The 19,270-nt window shown below is 41.8% G+C and overlaps 1 protein-coding gene across 1 annotated transcript; it reads right to left on the bottom strand.

Moving 5' to 3' along the window:
• Window positions 1-14,273: 14,273 nt before the first annotated feature.
• Window positions 14,274-18,967, bottom strand: Ifit3 (interferon induced protein with tetratricopeptide repeats 3). The gene is made up of 3 exons (XM_026397027.2): window positions 18,940-18,967; window positions 18,704-18,843; window positions 14,274-15,801 (listed from the first exon to the last, which is right to left on the bottom strand). Exons 2-3 carry the CDS (start codon window positions 18,706-18,708, stop codon window positions 14,343-14,345), a joined length of 1,464 nt encoding a protein of 487 aa, XP_026252812.2. The 5' UTR covers window positions 18,709-18,843; window positions 18,940-18,967; the 3' UTR covers window positions 14,274-14,342.
• Between the last annotated feature and the right edge of the window lie 303 nt (window positions 18,968-19,270).

Below are 19,270 nucleotides of genomic sequence, written 5' to 3'. Positions count from 1 at the left end.
TCCTGATTGATTTCTGTCCCATGCAGGCTGCTTTGTTCTAGGTCACTGCCACCACCGACCTGACACCTAGAAGAATGCTGCAGAGAGCCTTGTTGTTGTGTGGAACAATGAATTTGCAGCTTGGGTCTTCTTTCGATGACTATGTCCCTTGAGTTTGAGATATTGGTCTATAAGAAAAGTTCCATGTTGTTCACATCCTCCAGCAGAATTTGTATTTCTGCCAACTCAAAGTACACCAATTGTTACGGCCGTTAACCGGTGACGAATGCTAAAGTACAACACCAGAGTAACATGCCGAGGCAAATACAGAGTGGAAAGTGGAAGGCTTTATTAAAGATCAGCAGAAAAGGCTTCCTCCCAGAGGAAAGGGGAAAGGCAGGATCCCTGGAAGGGCGAGGTCTTCCCTTTTTTATAGCTAAAATCTTCTTTCAGCTTTCCCACCTCCTATCCTTTGTTTCCTTTATCTTCCAGTGATAGAATGCAGGTGGGAAGGCCAAAAGGTGGGAGATAGGAGAACTGGAGGAGTCATCTGGGTGGTTTGATTAACACTGTTTCATGAACAGTTCCTAAGGATGGGTTGGGGGCCTGGGAATATTAACATTTCAATTTCCCCAGGTGCTGATCTGGTTCCCTGGACTCCAATCTTGTTAATGGTCTCCATTTTTTTTTTATCTTACTCGATTTTAGACCCAATTTACCTAACTACACTAACTACCTATCTTTATTTATTTTTTAAAAAATTTTTGTAGTTGTAAATGGACAGAATGCCTTTATTTTATTTGTTTATTTTTATGTGGTGCTGAGGATTGAACCCAGTGCCTCATGCATGCTAGGCAAGTGCTCTGCCACTGAAGTACAGCCCCAGCCCCTATCTTTAAATCTGGCTTCACAGTGACCTTATCAGTGGCTCAAAGAACTGTGTTTGAATTGGTCAGTAGAGGAACAAGTTTAGATAGAGAAAGAACCTGAGGGGACCACATTAACATCTAAATATAAATTCACATATTCATCTGAGTTGTTCTCACATTTCTTCCATTTGTACTATTTTTTTTTTCTGTCACTTGTTACAAAGCAACTACCCAGGAGTTATTCAAAAACATTCATTTTAATGAAAATTTCCTATGAAAGCAACACTGGCCTATACCTTTAGCAAGGGAGTAGGACTATTTGAAAAACTGCTACTCTGAAATCCTCTTGTGACATGTTACTAAGTAATTCTGTAAGTCTCTCTTTCTTGTCTGTATGGGTATTGCACCAAGATAAGCAGAAGGGCACACTAAGAGCAGGTTGCCCTTGGGCATTTCCAGATAAGGTTATTAACTTTCTAGCTTCCACTCATAATTACTAAGTGAAACCATAGCCTGGCCATGCTGTTTTTTCATTTTGCCCTGGATCCTTAATTAGACTATATTTCTAAGGCTCCCTTGAGGTAAGGTTGAAGCCAGAATTAGGCAGTCAGTATAGATAGGTAAATCGAGTCAGGTCAGATTGAGTCAGGCCAATTTTGAGTGAGTCCAACAAGTTGGAGACTGTCCCCTGAGGGATTGAAATATTCATTCCTTCAGAGCCTTTCCTCCATCCTTATCAAGAACTTGCCCCTGCTCCAACCTGTTGCCAAGGTAACCTGTCCCAGGGATTGTCCCTCTCTACTGGGAGGTATAAGGTTGCTAATGTGTCTTTGGCTACTCCATCCTGCCCTTCCCCTTTCAGCCCACCTATTTCCCACCTTTAGGCCATCCCACCAAGCATTCCTGGGCCTAGTCCTGAGGCTCCTTATGTACCCAGGAAGAAGAAAGATAAGGGGGAAAAGGCAGGAGAACAAAGGAAGCCTAGGACCTGGTATCACTTCTTGGGATACCAGGATACCAGCTATGGCCCCCTACCAGGAGAAGTCTATGTTACCCTTTTTAAATAAACCCTGCTTTATATGTTTGCCTCGGCATGCTTCTCTAATGTTCAAACTTCAACATGTGAGGAAGCAGAACTCGTTCACCAAAAACCGGTGGTATCAAGGTAGCTGAATTTTAGCTAATGTGAACAATGTACAAGCTCTTAATGTATCCATACATGGTCTTCTATGCTCTTTTCTCTTCTATGATAACGCCAGGAAGCAGCAATATATTAAAGAAAGTGAAGTTAAAAGATGGAATAAACTTTAATCCTTGGACCATTGGATAGATATTTGCCAAGGAGGAATGTAAGAAATAAATTTCTACATTGTTGCCCAAGTCATACATAATGCAAAGTTTTTCTCAGCTTGCATTACCATAACTAATAGAGGTAGCTAGAAATATTAAAATTGTATATACTTTCTTGAATATGTTCTAATTCAGACTTTTATTGGACTAGACAGTACTTTAATTCTGTAATCTTCAAAAGGAGAGAAGGAGACTAAGAGAAAGAGACTTAAAGAGCTAGGCTTGGTGGCACATGTCTGTAAACCCCAGCATCTAGGGAGGCTGAGACAGGAGGATCGCAAGTTAAAAGTCAGCCTAAGCATCGGCAAGCATCAGCTAAGCAAATTAGTGAGACTCTGACCCTAAATAAAATGCAAAATAGGACTTGGCAGCAGTCCTGTGGGGTTCTGGCTCAGCTGATTAGGTGTTTAGAATTTTGCCCAGTGTATCCTCGACATAAACACACCCAAGAGCCACCCAAGACAGGGCAACATGAAGAAGAAGAAACAGCCAACACATCATGTAACTGTGTGTGTGTGTGTGTGTGTGGTGTGTAAAGTAAGGAGGGAAACTTTTTTTTAATCTTTACCATTGTCACAGGAAAGTAGGGAGCTGAAACTTCAAACCTCAGTTCTTGTGTTCCTACGAAAGAAAATTTAAAGTCAGACACTGAAAGTCATGCAAGAGAACTTTATTATAATTGGAAGTAAAGAGAAAGTGAGGTGAAAGTAAAAGCAAAGTGAGGCTCAAGCAGAGAGCACTCTCAAGAGAGAGCGCGGGCCGCCTATGAGCAGAGAAAGACAAAGGAGACAACACTGTCTCCAAATTTATTACTGTTTGATATTTACCAAGAGAACTGGGAACCACCTCCTATACTCTTTGCCAATCAGGTTTTCAACTCTTCCTTCACATCAGGCTTAGTTAGTCTCTTCTGGAACTGTCATGTTGGCCATCCTATTTAAGGGGCCTTCATCTACAGTCAATCCCAAGTTAATGTGGGCACAGAGGTCAGTATCTGGTCAGAATCTACAGTGCTCCTGCACTACTAAAGGAATCTTCCTTCCCAGACAAATGGAGACACCTATAGCTATAATTCCTAACTTCACATCAGCCTCAGTGGACCCTGTCAAGAGTTAGTCCCATTAATCTTTTTCTCTTGATGTATTTTCCCATTAGCTTCTTTGCTTCTGTTAATTTTCTACAAATTAACTACCACCCTTTGCTTTCTCATCTACTTTGGAAGTAGTTTATAGAAGAATCCTGAAGTAATTTGAAGAACACTTTGGGACCTTACCATGCATTTCACCGCTTGTTGCTAGCTACCACCTAACACCAGGATTCCTACTTGTAGAAATGAAATGTAAACACTGAACTGTGAATCCACTATCAGCAATCCAAGACTGTGACTGCATTTGACTGATTAGCCAAGTGAACTTGACTTTACATAAGTGCAGAGTTGCTTCACCCATACTGATGGCCAAGCCAATCTCCAGTCCAATGGATCAGAATTTCTGAAAGTAAGATTCCGGCATCAATGTCATCAGTACTTTTTTAAACAAAGAAACCTCAAAGTGATTTTTGTGCGTGATTTAAAACCACTAAAGCAGATATTTGCTACTTAGAGTATGGTGTACGGACTGGCAGCATCAAAATTAACTAAAGTTTAGAACTGTAGAAGGACAGGTCCTTCCTAACATTTACTGAATTACAATCTGCCTTTTAACATACCCAAGTGATTTGCTGGTACATTCAAATTTAAAAGACACTTTTCCAGATGACTCCTGAGTCTCAAGCTGTTATGGAAATTTCAAGATTGCTTATCTATAACAGGCTTTGTTCAAGCTGAGAACTTGAAGTGGCAGTGGAACAAGGTGGAGGAGGTGACTGTCTCTCATTAGATACCTTTAACCTCCAGCTCAGTCATGTTTCTGTGTTGGGCTTTATGGTACCCCCTGCTAGTGGGGCCTGACCAATTCCTGTTGGAGCTGGTCATTGTTTTAGATACCTGGTTCTCCCCTGGGGACAATTTTGTTCCCTCCACTATGGACATTTGGCAATACCTACAGATATTTTTTTTAATTTTTTTTATTATTTTCACAATTGGAGATGGAGGTACTCTAGTTATCCAGTGGGCAGAGGCCAGGGCTGATGCTAAAAATCCTGTAATGTGCAGAATAGTTCCTCATGACAAAGAATCCTCTGGCTCAAAAATGGCTGTTACAGTTTGGACATGAGGTTCCTCCTGAAAGCTCATAATTAAATTATGAAAGCTATAACCTAACCAGTGGATTAATCCATTTAGTTAACATCACATACTGGGTGATAACTACAGGGTGTGGCTGGAGGAAATAGGTTACTGGGGGGCATTCCCTAAGGTTTATATTTTGTTGTTAGAGTCTTGTCTTCTCTCTCTGCTTCTTGGCTGCGTGGAGCTGAGCCATTTTCTTCCAACATTCCCTTTTGCCACAATGTTCTGTTTCATCTCTGGCCCAAAGTAATGAATTTGACTGACCATGGACTGAGACCCCTGAAGCCATAAACCCTAAATAAACTTTTCCTCCTGTAAGTCGTTCTTGGTCACAGTGATGAAAAGCTAACCCAATGGCAATAGTGTAAAAGCGAAGAAACCTTGCACAGGTTCTAAGAAGTCTTCTTGTAATATTGAAAATGTTCTGAATCTGTGCTGCCCAATGTGGTAGTCACTAATCCCAGGTTGCTACTGAACACTGGAAATGTAACTAGTGCATCTGAGGGACTCAGTTTTAGATTTAATTTTAATTAATTTAAATTGCCCCTTAGTGACTACATTTTGGACAGCATAGAAAAAAGGCCTGCACTGGGAGGTGTTTGGGGTTCTCCCATGCACCCTGATGGAAGCAGCAGATGACTGAGGAGATACCAATTTCTTGAGCTGTTACTTCTATATTCTATTAATTCATTAAGAAGCTGTCTGAATTTTCTGGGCACAATAATCTTTCTATGTGAAGAATATAGTATGTGCTGCGGCCCAGCAGGAGACTAGGAATGCCACTGGGTCTGCTTTTTCTTCCATCCATATATCTTGATGAGAGCATCTCCTTAAAAACAAAACAAAACCACAAAAAAGACCTTAGAAGATCTACGTGCCTGTGTCTAAAATAAACTTCATATTCGGAGGAGAATTTGCTCAAAGAAACAGATGACGGCAGTCAAGAGCGCAGGCTCCTCTATTTAGGAAACCCTTTGTAAGACCTCACTGGAAAGCATCATCTGTTGTCCACAGGATGTTCTCTGTGGCCTCTTAAACCTCCCTCTTTGGACTGTTTCATGAACCTTTTGAAGTTTCTTGACTATAATAACTTGAACAAAGCAGTTTTTGGAGCTCAGCCCAGTGGCCCGGTTCCTAGGGTTAGGAGGAACCTGGGTTTTCTCCACAGCTCGCTGCCACCTTCTCCCCCAGCTGCCTGAAGTGAAAGGACCTGTACAGATGGCAGGTGACTCAATCAGTGGCCAGTACAACAGACACAGTCCAGGAGCCCGTCTCTGCAAATACTGAAGGAGAAGCTTGCCTGCCGAGGGAGGATTTGGCTTGTGGTCAGTGCTTCCTTAGAACAGCATCCTGTTTTCTAGGCACTACTTGGAAGGGCACTTAGGAGACATTCAGGAGCCCCAGTGGAAGCAGGAGACTGGGTTTCTTCTTCCCCACTCTGAAGTTAGCCGAATACTTCTTTTGTAGGCATAAGTCATTCAAGGAGTGCTATGGTTTCCTGGTATTCCCCAAGTTCATGTGTTTCCAAATTCTGTCCCCAGTGTAGCAGGGTTGAGAGGTGGGCTCTTTGGGAAGTGATAGCAAAGCCCTCATGAAGAGGTTAATTTAGTTATGGACTAATGAATCGATGGGTTGTTAAGAGAGAGGGTTAGTTATTAGGAGAGTGGGTCTGTTACAAAAGCCAGTTTTACTGTTTCTCGTGAGCGCCCCTCACTTGTGATGCTCTGGGCTGCCTGGGGAAGCTGCAGAGTTCCTGTCACTGGTGTCATGCTCCCGGACTGCCCAGCCTCCTGGAATATCAGCTAAATAAACTTCTCTTTTTCAATAAATTATCCAGTCTGTGATATTCACTTACAATAACAGAAAATGGACCAAAGCATGGAGTTATTCATGGAGAGGGCTATGGAGTCAGTTACTACTCATGGAGATTTAATGAATACAAGAATACAATCCTTATGGCAGATGTCTGGCAGCTCCAAGAAATTCCAGAACTAGGGAGAGCTGTTTTGGATATCTTCTAACCACAAGAGAGAGAGAGAGTATGATTAAGAGTGCAAAGGAGAGAGAGTTTTATGTGAAGTGTTTATGTTAAAGTTTATATATGTATGTAATTAAAGTGATGTTTTGGGACATATCTCTTCCTGCCTACTGTGGATTCTGTCATTTCTCCCCTCCATTCTAGCATGAGATAGATAAAGCTTGCACTAGGCCAGGACTTGAGCAAGTAGAGTAGATAACTTACCTGAAGCCTCAGATCATGCGAGACCACATATCTCTTTGAAGGCCAATATGTTTTTGAGGAAAAACTGTTATCTGTAACTTACTAACACAAAACAAAGCAAAAAAGAGAGGAATGTGCACATTTTAAATAGAATGCATCTTAATCCTGGTTGGGTTTCACATTTCCTAACATCTAATGAAAAGATAAGTCTTACTTTAATGGTTCTCATCACAATAAACTCCAAGAACTTTGATGTTTTTGGATAGAAAAAAAAATAGTTAAGCACGGTTTTACCTTTAAAATTCATTTCTCCTGCACCTACTTTTGAATGACCCATCCTGGTCTGAATAGGTTAAAATTCACTCCCCTCATTGCCCTGTCCCAGCCAACTCCTTTCAGACACCAGGGAGAATTTGTCTGGTATACAGTTCTGGGAGAATGTCACAGGATGTGTTCACCAGTTTAGAATTATGACACAAATAAGATGATTTTTGATGTTAAGACAGTTTTGTTTTCTGTTTCAATTTAAGCCTGTTAAATTAGTAAGGAAGCAGGAATTGAAAAGTTTGTGTTCTGGTTTGAACAAGGATTGCCCCCTCTGAAAACTGCTGTTGATATATAATTCCCATACTGAGAGAGTCAAAATTAATCAGACTGGTGTCTAGAGATGGGACCTTTGCAAGATAATTAGGATTGGATAAGGTCATCAAGGGCAGTCCCCATGATTGAATGCTGGTAGTTTTATCAGAAGAGGGAGAGAGACCAGAGGACACAGATGTGTGCATGCACACATGTGCGCAAGCGCGCGCTCACACACACACACACACACACACACATACTCCCTGTCTCTCACCGTATAATGCCCTGCAGTACCTCAGATATCTGGCAGCATCAAGGCCATCACTAAATGTGCCCCAAACCCTTGGAGCTTCAGAACCCTGAGCCAAAATAAATCTCTTTTCTTTATAATTTACCCAGCATGAGGTATTGTGTCATTGGCAACAGAAAACACACTAAAACAGTTAGAAAATTTGTTTCCAGTGGTCTGCCTGGAAATTTACTAGAAAAATACTAGAATTTAAAAATTTGGCCAGGCATGGTTGAGTGTGTCTGTAATCCAGCTACTTAGGAGCCAAGGCAAGAGAGTCTCATGTTCAAGGCCAGCCTTGATAATTTAGCAAGACCCTGTCTCAAAAAAAGAAAAGAAAAGAAAAGAAAGGTCTAGGGATATAGCACAATTGATAGAGTGTCCTGAGTTCATTAATCAGTGCTACAAAAAAATAAAGTATGCTAGAAAATAAGTTCAGAAGCAAGAAGAGCTTTACTTCATGATTTCTTTCTCTCTTTATCTCTCTCTCTCCCTCCCTCCCTTCCTCCCTCCCTCCCTCCCTCTTTCTTTCTTTCTTTCTCTCTTTCTCTCTTTCTCTCTCTCTCTCTCTCTTTCTTTCTTTCTTTCTTTCTTTCTTTCTTTCTTTCTTTCTTTCTTTCTTTCTTTCTTTCTTTCTTTCTTTCTTTCTTTCTTTCTTTTTCAGTACTGGGGACTGAATCCAGGGCCCTGTACATGGTAGGCAGGTTCTCTGCCATTGAGCTACCCCCAGCCTGTCCTTCCTTCATGGTTTCCATGGGGTACACAGCTGCTAAACAGTGCTTTGTTTCCCCTGAGGTAATCCCAAAGGTGTGTTCTGTGTCTTGCTGAGTCTCAGGGAAGTGAGAGGTTTTATATTTTGGGGAGATTGCCTGGGATGTTGATTCCTCACGAATGACTGCTGTGGAGCAACACTAAATACATATTCAGTCTTTGTTCCCTATTCCTGGCACAGAGCTTCTAAAACTATTGGAATTTCATGAGCAATTTGAGTGATAGGTGCATGTTCTGTTATTCATCATAAGCCCTCTGTAGAAAAGTGTTGAGATAAAGGAAAGGAACTTTGGGTAACAAAATGTGAGAAGATAAATATTCATGGGAAAGTGGTAGATGAGGGCTGGCTAGTAAGATGTGTTTGTATGGACTATTTCTTGGAGCTCTGTCATCTCTTGTGTATGGAGCTGTCCCTTCCTTGGGTAGGAAGCAGGGGCAGGAGTCACCTTCTCAAGGGGAATTATTATCCTGCTTTCAAGCAGATGGGGGAGGGCAGAGAACTCATCCTGTGTCTGTTTTTTCCCAATTTATGAAAGCGATCCTTACATCAAAGTGGAGTAACTTGGGTGATGTGCTCTGAACACCTTCAGGATACAGAGACTAATTGCATTCCTGACGTGGGATCCCTGTCTATATGAGTCAGATTTTCATCACTGTGACCAAAATACCTGGCAAGAACAACTTGGAAGAGAAAATATTTATTTTGGCTCACAGTTTCAGAGATTCAGTCTGTGATTGACTGACTCCAAGACAGAAACCTCACCGTGGAGGGTATGGTGACTTTAAGCTCCTGGCAGTCAGGAAGGAGAGAGAGCAAGAGAGAGGGAGAAGAACAGTTCCAAGGCAGACCTCCAATGACCTACTTCTTTGAATCAGGTCCCACTTCCCATTAGTCAGCTGTCAATAGATTAATCCATCCTATGGATTAGCCCCCCCCCCATGAGCATGATCTAATCATTCTCCAAAAGTCCCACCTCTGAGCTTTGCTGCAGGAGGGGACCATTCTTTCAACACATGAGCTTTGCAGGGGACATTCCAGATGCAAACTCTAACAACTCTTGAAAGCTGGTGGTTGGGAGAGGTCACATCAGAGGGAGAATGACCCCTCTACTCACTTCTGACAGACTGGGCTCTCAACCGCTTTCAAGGATATAGAGCTGCTATTGATTTGCTGTTTTTGATTTTCCTAGTTATTTGTAATCTATGAAAGAGAGATGAAAGCCTGACTCCACATCCCTCACCTTGATCCTGATGAACAAACCTTAATAAGATAGTTTGGTTGTTAAGTAAGATCGTCCCCAGAAAAGCATTGCTCTTTGGTAGGTGGGCTTATCAGCAGGATGAAAAGTGCAGGCACTTGTATTGAATTGGGCCCAATGGTTTTGCCAAGCACCAAAATGATGTTCTGCAAAAGAGTTTATTCATAGTAGTAGAAAAACACTGAAGTCAACTCTTAGGGAACATGGCTTTCTTCTCTTGGATGCTTTGGAATTTGTACTTAAAAAACAACCAACAAAAAAACATTGATTAGAAGTTATAAATGAAAAAATGGTATTTGTATTAGAAGCACAGCCACCCTTGACTTCATGGCTGCTGATCAGGAATCTAGGACCAGTGCATGTCTGACTCACTGAAAAACCAGCCTCTATCTTAGAGCAAAGCCTGTCCAAGGAAGAGACATGGCCTTTGTCCTTGGAAAAACCCACAGAGCACTCCTAGGCACATTCCCACCCTGCTAAGTTGTTTATCTACAAATAACAGGAGAGATCTGCTGCGCCAGGTGTCCCTGACTCAGTCAGGCTAGGTGGGGATCCATAGCAGCCCCCTAGCAGCCACCAATCAGCATGAGACAGGGAAATACCTGGGATGCCAGATGACCCTCCCAGTATTTTATGGTGGTTAATAACAAGTTGGGAAACCATGTAGTTCAGCACGTACACCCCTCTTGGCTGAAACCAATCAGTTCAAATGAATACCCCTTTTGTACTGACCAATCACCCCTACCCAACTTGTTCCCGCCAGTGAATGTGCTAATCATGTTTTAGAGTTGTTATTTGATTTTCCCGCGGTGTGTGATGATTTGCTATGATGTATGTGAAGTCCCTGCCCTCTCCAAAGAATGTATAAAACTTCTGCAAACCCTGGGCTTGGGGCCTCTCAGCGTCACCAGTTGCTGTGTGTGCGTGCAGAGGACCAAGCTAGCTCGCAATAAATACCTCTTTGCTGCTTGCATCGATCTTGGGTCTGGTGGTCTTCTGGGGGTCCCGAATTCGAGCATAACATCACAAGGTGTGTTACCTCGAAAAGCTGTTTGATCTCTGTGTCTCTTAGTTACCTCATCGGTTAATATGAGTGTCTGGGCCCCCTCCCAGGTCAATTTAATGGAAATCTCTAGAGTAGGGTCTGAGACATTGATTTTTTAAATTATTTTTAGTTGTAGATGGACACAATCCCTTTATTTTGTTTAGTTTTTTTATGTGGTGCTGGGGATTGAAACCAGTACCTCACACATGCTAGGCGAGTACTCTACCAATGAGCCACAACCCCAGCCTGACATTTATATTTTTAAAATGTTTTTTAGATGCAGTGAGTATTAAAAACAATTTTCTATTAGTGGTTCTCAAACTTTTGTATGCATCACTTGTAGGAATTGTTAAAACATAGGTTCCAACGTCCATTCTCAGGGTTTCTGATTCAGGAGGTCTGGAATCGTACCACTGCCATATTACTCAGTGAAACTGATGCTGCTGGTCCAAGAGACACACTTTAAAAGTCCCTGGCATAGATGGTCTCTAACGTCTCTTTTAAGTACGAAATTCTAAGAATCTATGGTTTAGCCTCTTATACCTAGTATATGCCCAATTCTTTGACATCCTGTTTGTGGTAGAGGGCAAGGAAATGGCCACAACTTCTCTCTTTCCCATGCACATGCTCTCTTACCTTTTGACTTTGCCCCCCTTTCCATCAAAAGGTGAAGTCTATTTTTCCATTCTCTTCCATCTAGCCTGGCCTCCACACTTGCACTAGTCAACAGAATGTAGCAGAAATGATGTGGGAGTTCTGAGCCCCAGTTACAAGAGGCCTTGTTGATTTGTTCTTTCTCTTTCTCCTGCTGACCAGGTTGCTATACGAAGAACCTTTACCTTGCATTTTTGAGAAAGAGGAGCCACATGAAGAAAAAGACCCAGCCAAAAGCCAGCACTGACTACTAGACAGATGAGCGGCATCCTATTAAATCATCCAGCCCAAGCCAAGTCACAGGCTGATTGCCATCGCATAACTCCAGACATAACTGGCAGAAGAACCCCCCCCAACTGAGCCCAGCCCACTTTTTTAACTCAAGAAATCTAAGCAAATAAAATGGTTATTGTTGTAAGCCACAAATTCTGGAATGGTTTGTTATACCATGATAGTTAAGTGATAGAATGTGCTTTCATTGCCTTATGCCTGTGTGTGAAGAGGGAACAAAAGTGATTTCTCCATGTCTCCTAACATATCGGAACAGAAAAAGATACATAGGTAAAAAGAAAAAGAATATAGGTAAAAGTGGCTTAAGCTCCATATACTCAAATGTACAAACAATCTATTACTTTCTAAAATGATGGTTATTTTCAAGTAGTTTCCATTTCTTACTGAGAAAATTTTGGCAACTAGTAACCACTGTTTTTGAGATCCACAGTGGTTCACACACACTCTCAGATATCTAGGTGGACTTTATATTTCCACTCTGCTCATCGTATAAGATCTTAAGAGTGATGATCTGTGTGGTCTTCTTGGATGATATGTCACAGTGCATATAGCATTTTATCAGAATTATGTAAGTGATGACAGGCAGAGAGTACTTGACATGGGAATGGTGGTACCACTGGCTAAATTTATTCATTACGCTATTGTTCCCTTACATTAGCGTCTTTTTGAAATTAAAAGTATTTTAGTTGACTAGTAAAAATTATATTTATTAAGCTGGGTATAGTGATGCATGCCTATAATCCCAGCAGCTGGGGAGGCTGAGACAGGAGAATTGTGAATTCAAAGCCAGCCTCAGCAATTTAGTGAGGCCCCTAAGCAACTTAGCAAGACCCTCTTTCTAAATAAAATATAGAAAGGACTGGGGATGTGGCTCAGTAGTTAAGTACCCATGGGTTCAATCCCTGGTATAAAAAAATGTAAAAATTGTATTTACTTATTGCATGCAGTATTATGTTTTGGTGTATGTCTATACTGTGGAATGACTGTCAAGTTATATAACATATGTGTTACCTTGGATATTTATCATTTCTGTGTATGTGTGGTGAAAACTCTTAAAATCTACTCTCTTGGCAATTTTCAAGTTGTGTAATATATTTCTATTTACTATATTCACCGTTGTGTAATTATCTTCTTATCATGGTATTTAGCAAAACTCAAAATTCCGGACAGGTCTAGATCTTGGCGTTTGGTAATGGTCCTAGGTACATATATTTTGTCTTTGAATAGCTGAGAGTTGCTTTGTTTGGTAGGGGCTCTAAATTATAAATTCAGAGAGACAAATTCATTTATGGCCATAGTCTTTCCATCACTCACAAAACTACACACAAATTTATAGGTGTCAAACCAATGAAAGAATCATTTCAGAATTTATTTCAGATATCATATGCATATTAATTCCCAGTCTAAGGGAAAAGGAATTTGGAAGAAATGCATTCACATGCTGATTTTATTTGTATATTTTTATTTTCTTCTTAAAACCTGAGACTAACAATTATATTCATGAGTCAATAAAAAAATGGACTACAGCTAGAAGTGGTGATGCGTGCCTGTAATCCCACCAGTTTAGGAGGCTAAGGTAGGAGGATCTAAGTTTGAGGCCAGCCTCAGCAACTTAGTGAGGACCTAAGCAACTTAGTGAGACCCTGTCTCAAAATAGAAAAATAACAAGAGTTAACAAGGGCTGGGGATGTAGCTCAGTGGTTAAGCACCCCTGGGTTCAATCCCTGGCAAGAAAACAAAACAAAAAGGACTGCAGAGGAAAAATTTAAAAGCCAAAGAGATTATTTCCCATGAGTTTGAGACCCTGTTGTCCTGACCTGACTTTTACCTGAACAAAATGAAATTCACTATGTCAGATGCTGGCAATTTTAAAGGGGCCATTGCACGCCTGGATGGGCCTTTGTTCTTGGGCTAGTCTAGTACTGGTGCTTCTCATACACTGTCAGGATAGCATTTGCCCAGGTATTCCTGTGTGCACAGCATATGTGGTACCTTGGTCAACAGCAGAAGCTGGGCACTAGGCTCCACTGAGCCTCTTGAGCTGGAATGAGAGTTATAGTTCCAATAGGCTAAGGTTGGGCTGATCACAGGGAAGAGGGTGAGTTCTAAGGGAGGGGTTAAAATATTAAGAAAGCATGGTATGATTTAGCAATTACTCATCATCCCTAGATGAAACTTTGAAGATTATTAGTATTACCTTCTTAGAGTCACACAAATCACATGATGACTATTCTGAGTTGAAATTTTTAGATTTATTGTAGCACTACTGTCAAGAATACATACTTAGCATAGTGTCACTATCAAGAATACACAAAAATACACCGATAAAGCTAAGAATAGGATGTCAGGATTATTTTAGGGTTAGTCTAAAACTCATCTCATCTTCTGGGCCCAGAAGGATGAATGGGAAATGGGAAATGGAGTGAAGGAAGAAGACTGCAGATTTTATTGGTAGGCAGTCACCACATGTTACCATTTGGCAAGAAGGACAGGAATGGGGATTACATGACAAACTGAGTCCCAAACTGAGAACAAGTCAGGATTGCATAAGCTGAAGCACTGCTTCCATCGGTGATTAGCTAAAAGATGGGCTGACCTGACAACTGTGTGGCTGGAATGTCAGGAGAGACAGACAGGAGAAAACAACTCTTCAAAATGTACTTGAAAGAAATAAGCAAGATGTCCCAGCTCAGCTGCCCCAGGTGCCTCCATGCCCCCTGCCCCTCCCCCACCCCACCTCCCCAGACTTCTGCCCCCTTCCAGACATCTTCCAGACCTTCTGATGCTGCTTCCTCCTCTCTCCTCAGTTCAGGAGTCCCGACGCTCTCTGGAAGTGGAGCTGCCTGCATCCTGGGACATTTCTTCACTGTCACCTTCAAGCCCATATGCTGACAGGAACACTTGGCCGATACCTGATGGAGCATCCCTTAGAAGGTGTCCCAGTTTCTTCTCATAACATTCCACGGCCTGCTGCAGATTTCCCTCCCGCTTGTGATCTAACCCTTGGAGATACCAACAATTTGGAGGACTTTGTTGAAGTGGACTCTCGGTTGTGCTCTGGGAAGGATGTTGCATCTCTTCCTTCTCAGTTGATGTTGGCCTCAGGTGAAAACTCTCTAAGCCATTTTGGACAGCGGAAGTGTCTTCAGACTTACCCTGATATTTCTGAAGGCTGCAAGAGTGTGGTTGAAGTGGTTGCCTCTCGGCCTCAGGGGTCTCTTTACCGAACACCTGCCGATAACATTTTTCTGCTTCCTGGAACTTGGTGAATTCAGAGGGTGCACCCAGAGGATCCAACCCATTCTCAAAAACTTTATCCATATGGTCTTTAGCCAATTTCCTTAGTTCTTCAATCTTCTCTCTATATTCACTGGCTTTCGGTTCTTCTATATTCTGCATCTGTATGGCCATTTCCTTATAGCAGCACATAATATGGTAATAGAGATAGCTATTGTTTGGAGTGGATTCCAACGCCCTTAGAAACAGTTCAATAGCTTTGTCTAGGTTACCATTTTTCTCGTAATAATAGGCTGCCTTTTGCAGGACATCTGTTTGGTAAGGGGCCTTCTCCAAAGCTTCCTCAACCAATTTATCCGCTTCGTCTTTTTCATTCATCTTCTGCAGGCTCAGGGCTAACAGAACTTTGAGATACTGGTTGTTGGTATTCAGGTCAATGGCCTGCTTCAGAGCATTGACAGAGAAGTTCTTCTTTGGTTTCTTATCCAGATGGTACATTGCAATTGCCAGTCCAGTGGAGGATTCGGGGTTGTTGGGTTTCTCTTCCAGAGCCTTCTGAAAACACATCTTCGCTCTTTCGTTTCTTCCACACTGTAGTCTCGTCCATCCTTCCTCACAGTCAAGCTCAGGACACTCAATGCTGTAAGGATTTGAAAACTTTGCGCAGATGTCTTTCACCTTGTTCACATAGGTCCAAGCGTCTTCGGGTTGGTCCATGTGATAGTAGACCCAGGCGTAGTTTCCCCAGGTGACCAGACTTCTGATCTCTGTTTGCTCATCGTGCTTTTCCTGGATCGACTCTTCAGCTTTCTGCAGGTATTCCAGAGCTGCCTTGTTCTGACCATCCAGGTGTTTAATGTAGGCCAACAAATTGTACATTGTAGCTTTGGACTCAGCATTGAGAAATTCGATCTGATTGCACACCCTGTCTTGTAGATAACATGAGGCACTTTCTTCCTTGAATAAGTTCCAGGTGAAATGGCATTTCAGCTGTGGAAGAATTTTCTCCAAGGAATTCTTGGGAATCTCACTGTGAAGAAAATGTACATGATCACTATGATGTGTACCTGCCAAACATTACGATAGTTAATTTTATATGTAAACCTCACTGGGCCACAAGATGCTTAGATATCTGGTTGAAAATTTACAACCTTCCTGGGGATGGTAGTTTGGACCACACTGTGAGCTACAAAGCTCTAGGAAGACTTCACTCTGAGGCTGTCATTTCCAACTGCCTGTTTCCCATCCTTGAAATGCCCTTTAAAGAAGCAAGCTTTGCCTTAAGTCAACATCCTTCCCATCCTCCTACCTCCCATCCATTTTGGGATTTCTCTGCTCACATTTGCATACATACAATGCAGGAAGCATCATAGGCATTTAAGGAAGAGGAAACCTGGAGGTGCCCGCAGTTGTCCAATGGGTAACTAAAAGCAGAGGAAAAACTTGGCATTTCTGCTTTAATTTTGCTACTTTAAACTTTGGATCCAATTCCTTCTTAACTCTAGACACATTAATCATTTAAGGAGTGTCTGCCACTGGGCACGGTGAGGCACGCCTGTAATCCAGCAGCTTCGGAGGCTGAGGCAGAAAGATCATGAGTTCAAAGCCAGCCTCACCAACTTAGTGAGACCCTGTCTCTAAATAAAATATTAAAAAAGGCTGAGGATGTGGCTCAGTGGTTAAGTTCCTCTGGGTTCAATTCCCAGCACACACACACACACACAAAAAAAAAATGTCTGTCAAAAAACTGGTAGTAGAAGGTTGACTAGTCATAAATTTGCCTCATCTCTCTTGTCCCCCTTCAAGATTGAAGACACCAAGGTATGAGTAACTAAAATATTTTCAAGAGTCCAGGAGCAACATGTATTGCAGGCAAAACATCTCATGATAGGACTTCTCCCCTAAATGGGAGCCATTACAAACCAAGAGTGTCACCTTAAGCAGGAATCATCATCTCTTGTCAGGGAACAAATACCCCCTCAAGCAATGACAACTTTCCCTGCAGAACCAGACCCAAAATAATGATCATGCAGACCCCAGTTTAACCAAGACTGCTTGACGGTGCATACTTTAAGATCCACTTTTGTTCCTTCCCCTATACAAACCTGAAACTCTTGTCAATATCCCCAAAGATTCACCTTGGGATACTAGTCTCCCCAGCTTCACTAAGTAGTCACACTGAATAAATAAATTCCTTTCTTACTTCATCAACACTCATGTCTCTGGAAGTAGCTGGTGGTAGAACCTGGTCTACTGGGATGGCCCCAGAGTCGAGTCTCTGGCCTAGGTGGTGGGAACATAAGTTGTCTGTAATAATAAGGGTTCCTCCCTCTGGAGGATACTCATAGCTGGCAGGTGCCAGGCATTTTCCCAACTGATTTTCCCTTTTGGAAATTCTTTTTTAAAATTTATTGATACTACTTGATCTTGAACCCAGGGAGTACTCCACTTGTAAACTCTACCCCAAGCCCTTTCTATTTTCTTTTTTTTTTTTTAATTTTATGTCTTAAAATTTTGAGACAGGGTATTACTGAATGGATGAGGCCTTGAACTTGCAATACTTCTGCCTCAGGCTCCTGAGTACCTGGGATATAGGCATGCACCCTCTTTGGCAATTTTTAGCACTGCTACAGAGAGGCAGCCCAACCTACTTCTGTCCCTACAGAGGACCTTGATGTGGACTTCAGGTCAACATAGTCCAGAGCATTACCTTCAGACCTCATGTCAATGGCTCTAGACACGACAAAGCACAGTACCTTGCAAAGTCTCTTGTGTAGGCTGGTTATCAAGATGCTGAGCAGGCCCTGGCCTTCTGGTTGACCCTACTCATGCAGACATAACTAACATCACTCTTGACCAGGAGCACAAAATATAGAAAGGGGTAACTTGAGCTAATTGGCACACATTCCATGCCCAGATATGACCATGAAGAGCATTCTTCTTTCCTTCCTCCTTGTCTGGTTCCTCCAGTAATCAATAGGACCTAAATAATCAATAGGATCCTCCCTCCCCAAGCAATCAACCCTCAATCGTATCAACATAGCTGATAGGTAGGAAAAGTGGTTTTCTTTCCCTCTTAGTTCTCCCTGAACCTCTACCAATGACACAACTCTAGCAGGTCTACATGCATTTTAAAAAATCAGGTTTACTGAGATTGCACTTATATTCCATAAAATGTACCTATTTTAAAGGTATGATTTGATGGGCTTTGACAAAATGTTTATACCTTTGTAAACCATGTAGACTCCCTATAGACTATTTCTATCATTCCCCAGAGATCCTTTGTGTGCCTTCCTACTCCGTCACCAGGCAGCCATTAGTCTGCTTTCCATCCCTGGAGATTAGACCAGCATGAAACGAGAGATTAAGTCATTATTGGTTTTGAGGTGAAATTACTTTCTGCTACTCACCAGCATTTACCACAGCAATCAAAACCTCTAAGCTACGGGCTTTGTTTTCACATAAGAAATGAAAAAACAAAAAACAATTCCCCATCTGTAAGAACTGTTTCTTCCATGTCCCACCTTGAACTGATCAATTTCAGGTTTACAGGAGTGGGGTTTGCAATACTGATTCCATCTTTCACAATACCTGTTGAAAATAAATGCTTCCTTTGAAAATCACAAGAAAAAAGGCTCTGCCTTAGTCATTTCAAACAACACAATGACAGGAAAGCCCATAAAGAGTAATACCCTTCGGTCTAGCAAAGTTTCTGTCTCACTCGAGCTACCAGCTCCACCTAGTGAGCAGGTCTAGAAACCTTCGCATTTACACCAGAAAAAAAAAAAAATCACAGAAAACAAACAAAAAACTGATAAAGGTCCAAACTGGTGAATGCATGTCGAACCTATGAACAACAAGTTCCCTGCACAGTGAGAAGCTCAGCTTACAATTTGCATTCAAGAGGAAGAGTGGTTCTTTATTTCACTGACCTCATGACTGCAATCCGTTTCTCCACAGTTCTGACAAACTGGAACCTGGTTGATTTGCTCTTCTGAAATCTTCCTGGTCTGCCTTGGAGCTTTAAAACCGGGAGGTGAGGCTTGGGGAGTGATCCAGCTGAGGCATCTCCCTGTTGCAGAGTAAATAGCTGTTATGAAAAAGGAAGAGAAAACTGGAAAGTGAAACTGACCTAAAACAGTCAAGAGAAAGAAAAAAGAAACTTAACACTAAGCACGGCTTTAACTCAGCTGGAGCACACTGTTCAAAGCCTTGAAACTGAAACTGCAGTGTGCGAGAACAGGAAAGCAGTTTCAGGAGTCTGACCATCAATCTGGGAACAGCCCAGGAAAGTGCATGTTTAATAAAGTTTCTGAGGGATTCTGCTGTAGGGGTTTCTGGGACCGTATAATATGAAAGAAAATTCCAAACTATATTTTTTAAAAAATAAGTATTAGTTTCATCCAGGAAATTTTCTCAAGGGAAGTAATTTGCTTGCAGAGATCTGGGTTTAATTCTCTGGGTTCATGTTGTTAGTTCTGGAATTTTCCAGGAGTCAA

Source organism: Urocitellus parryii, chromosome 5 (genome assembly GCF_045843805.1).
Source record: "Urocitellus parryii isolate mUroPar1 chromosome 5, mUroPar1.hap1, whole genome shotgun sequence".
Classification (NCBI taxonomy): Eukaryota; Metazoa; Chordata; class Mammalia; order Rodentia; family Sciuridae; genus Urocitellus; species Urocitellus parryii.
This window is presented reverse-complemented; position numbering and strand designations above follow the sequence as displayed.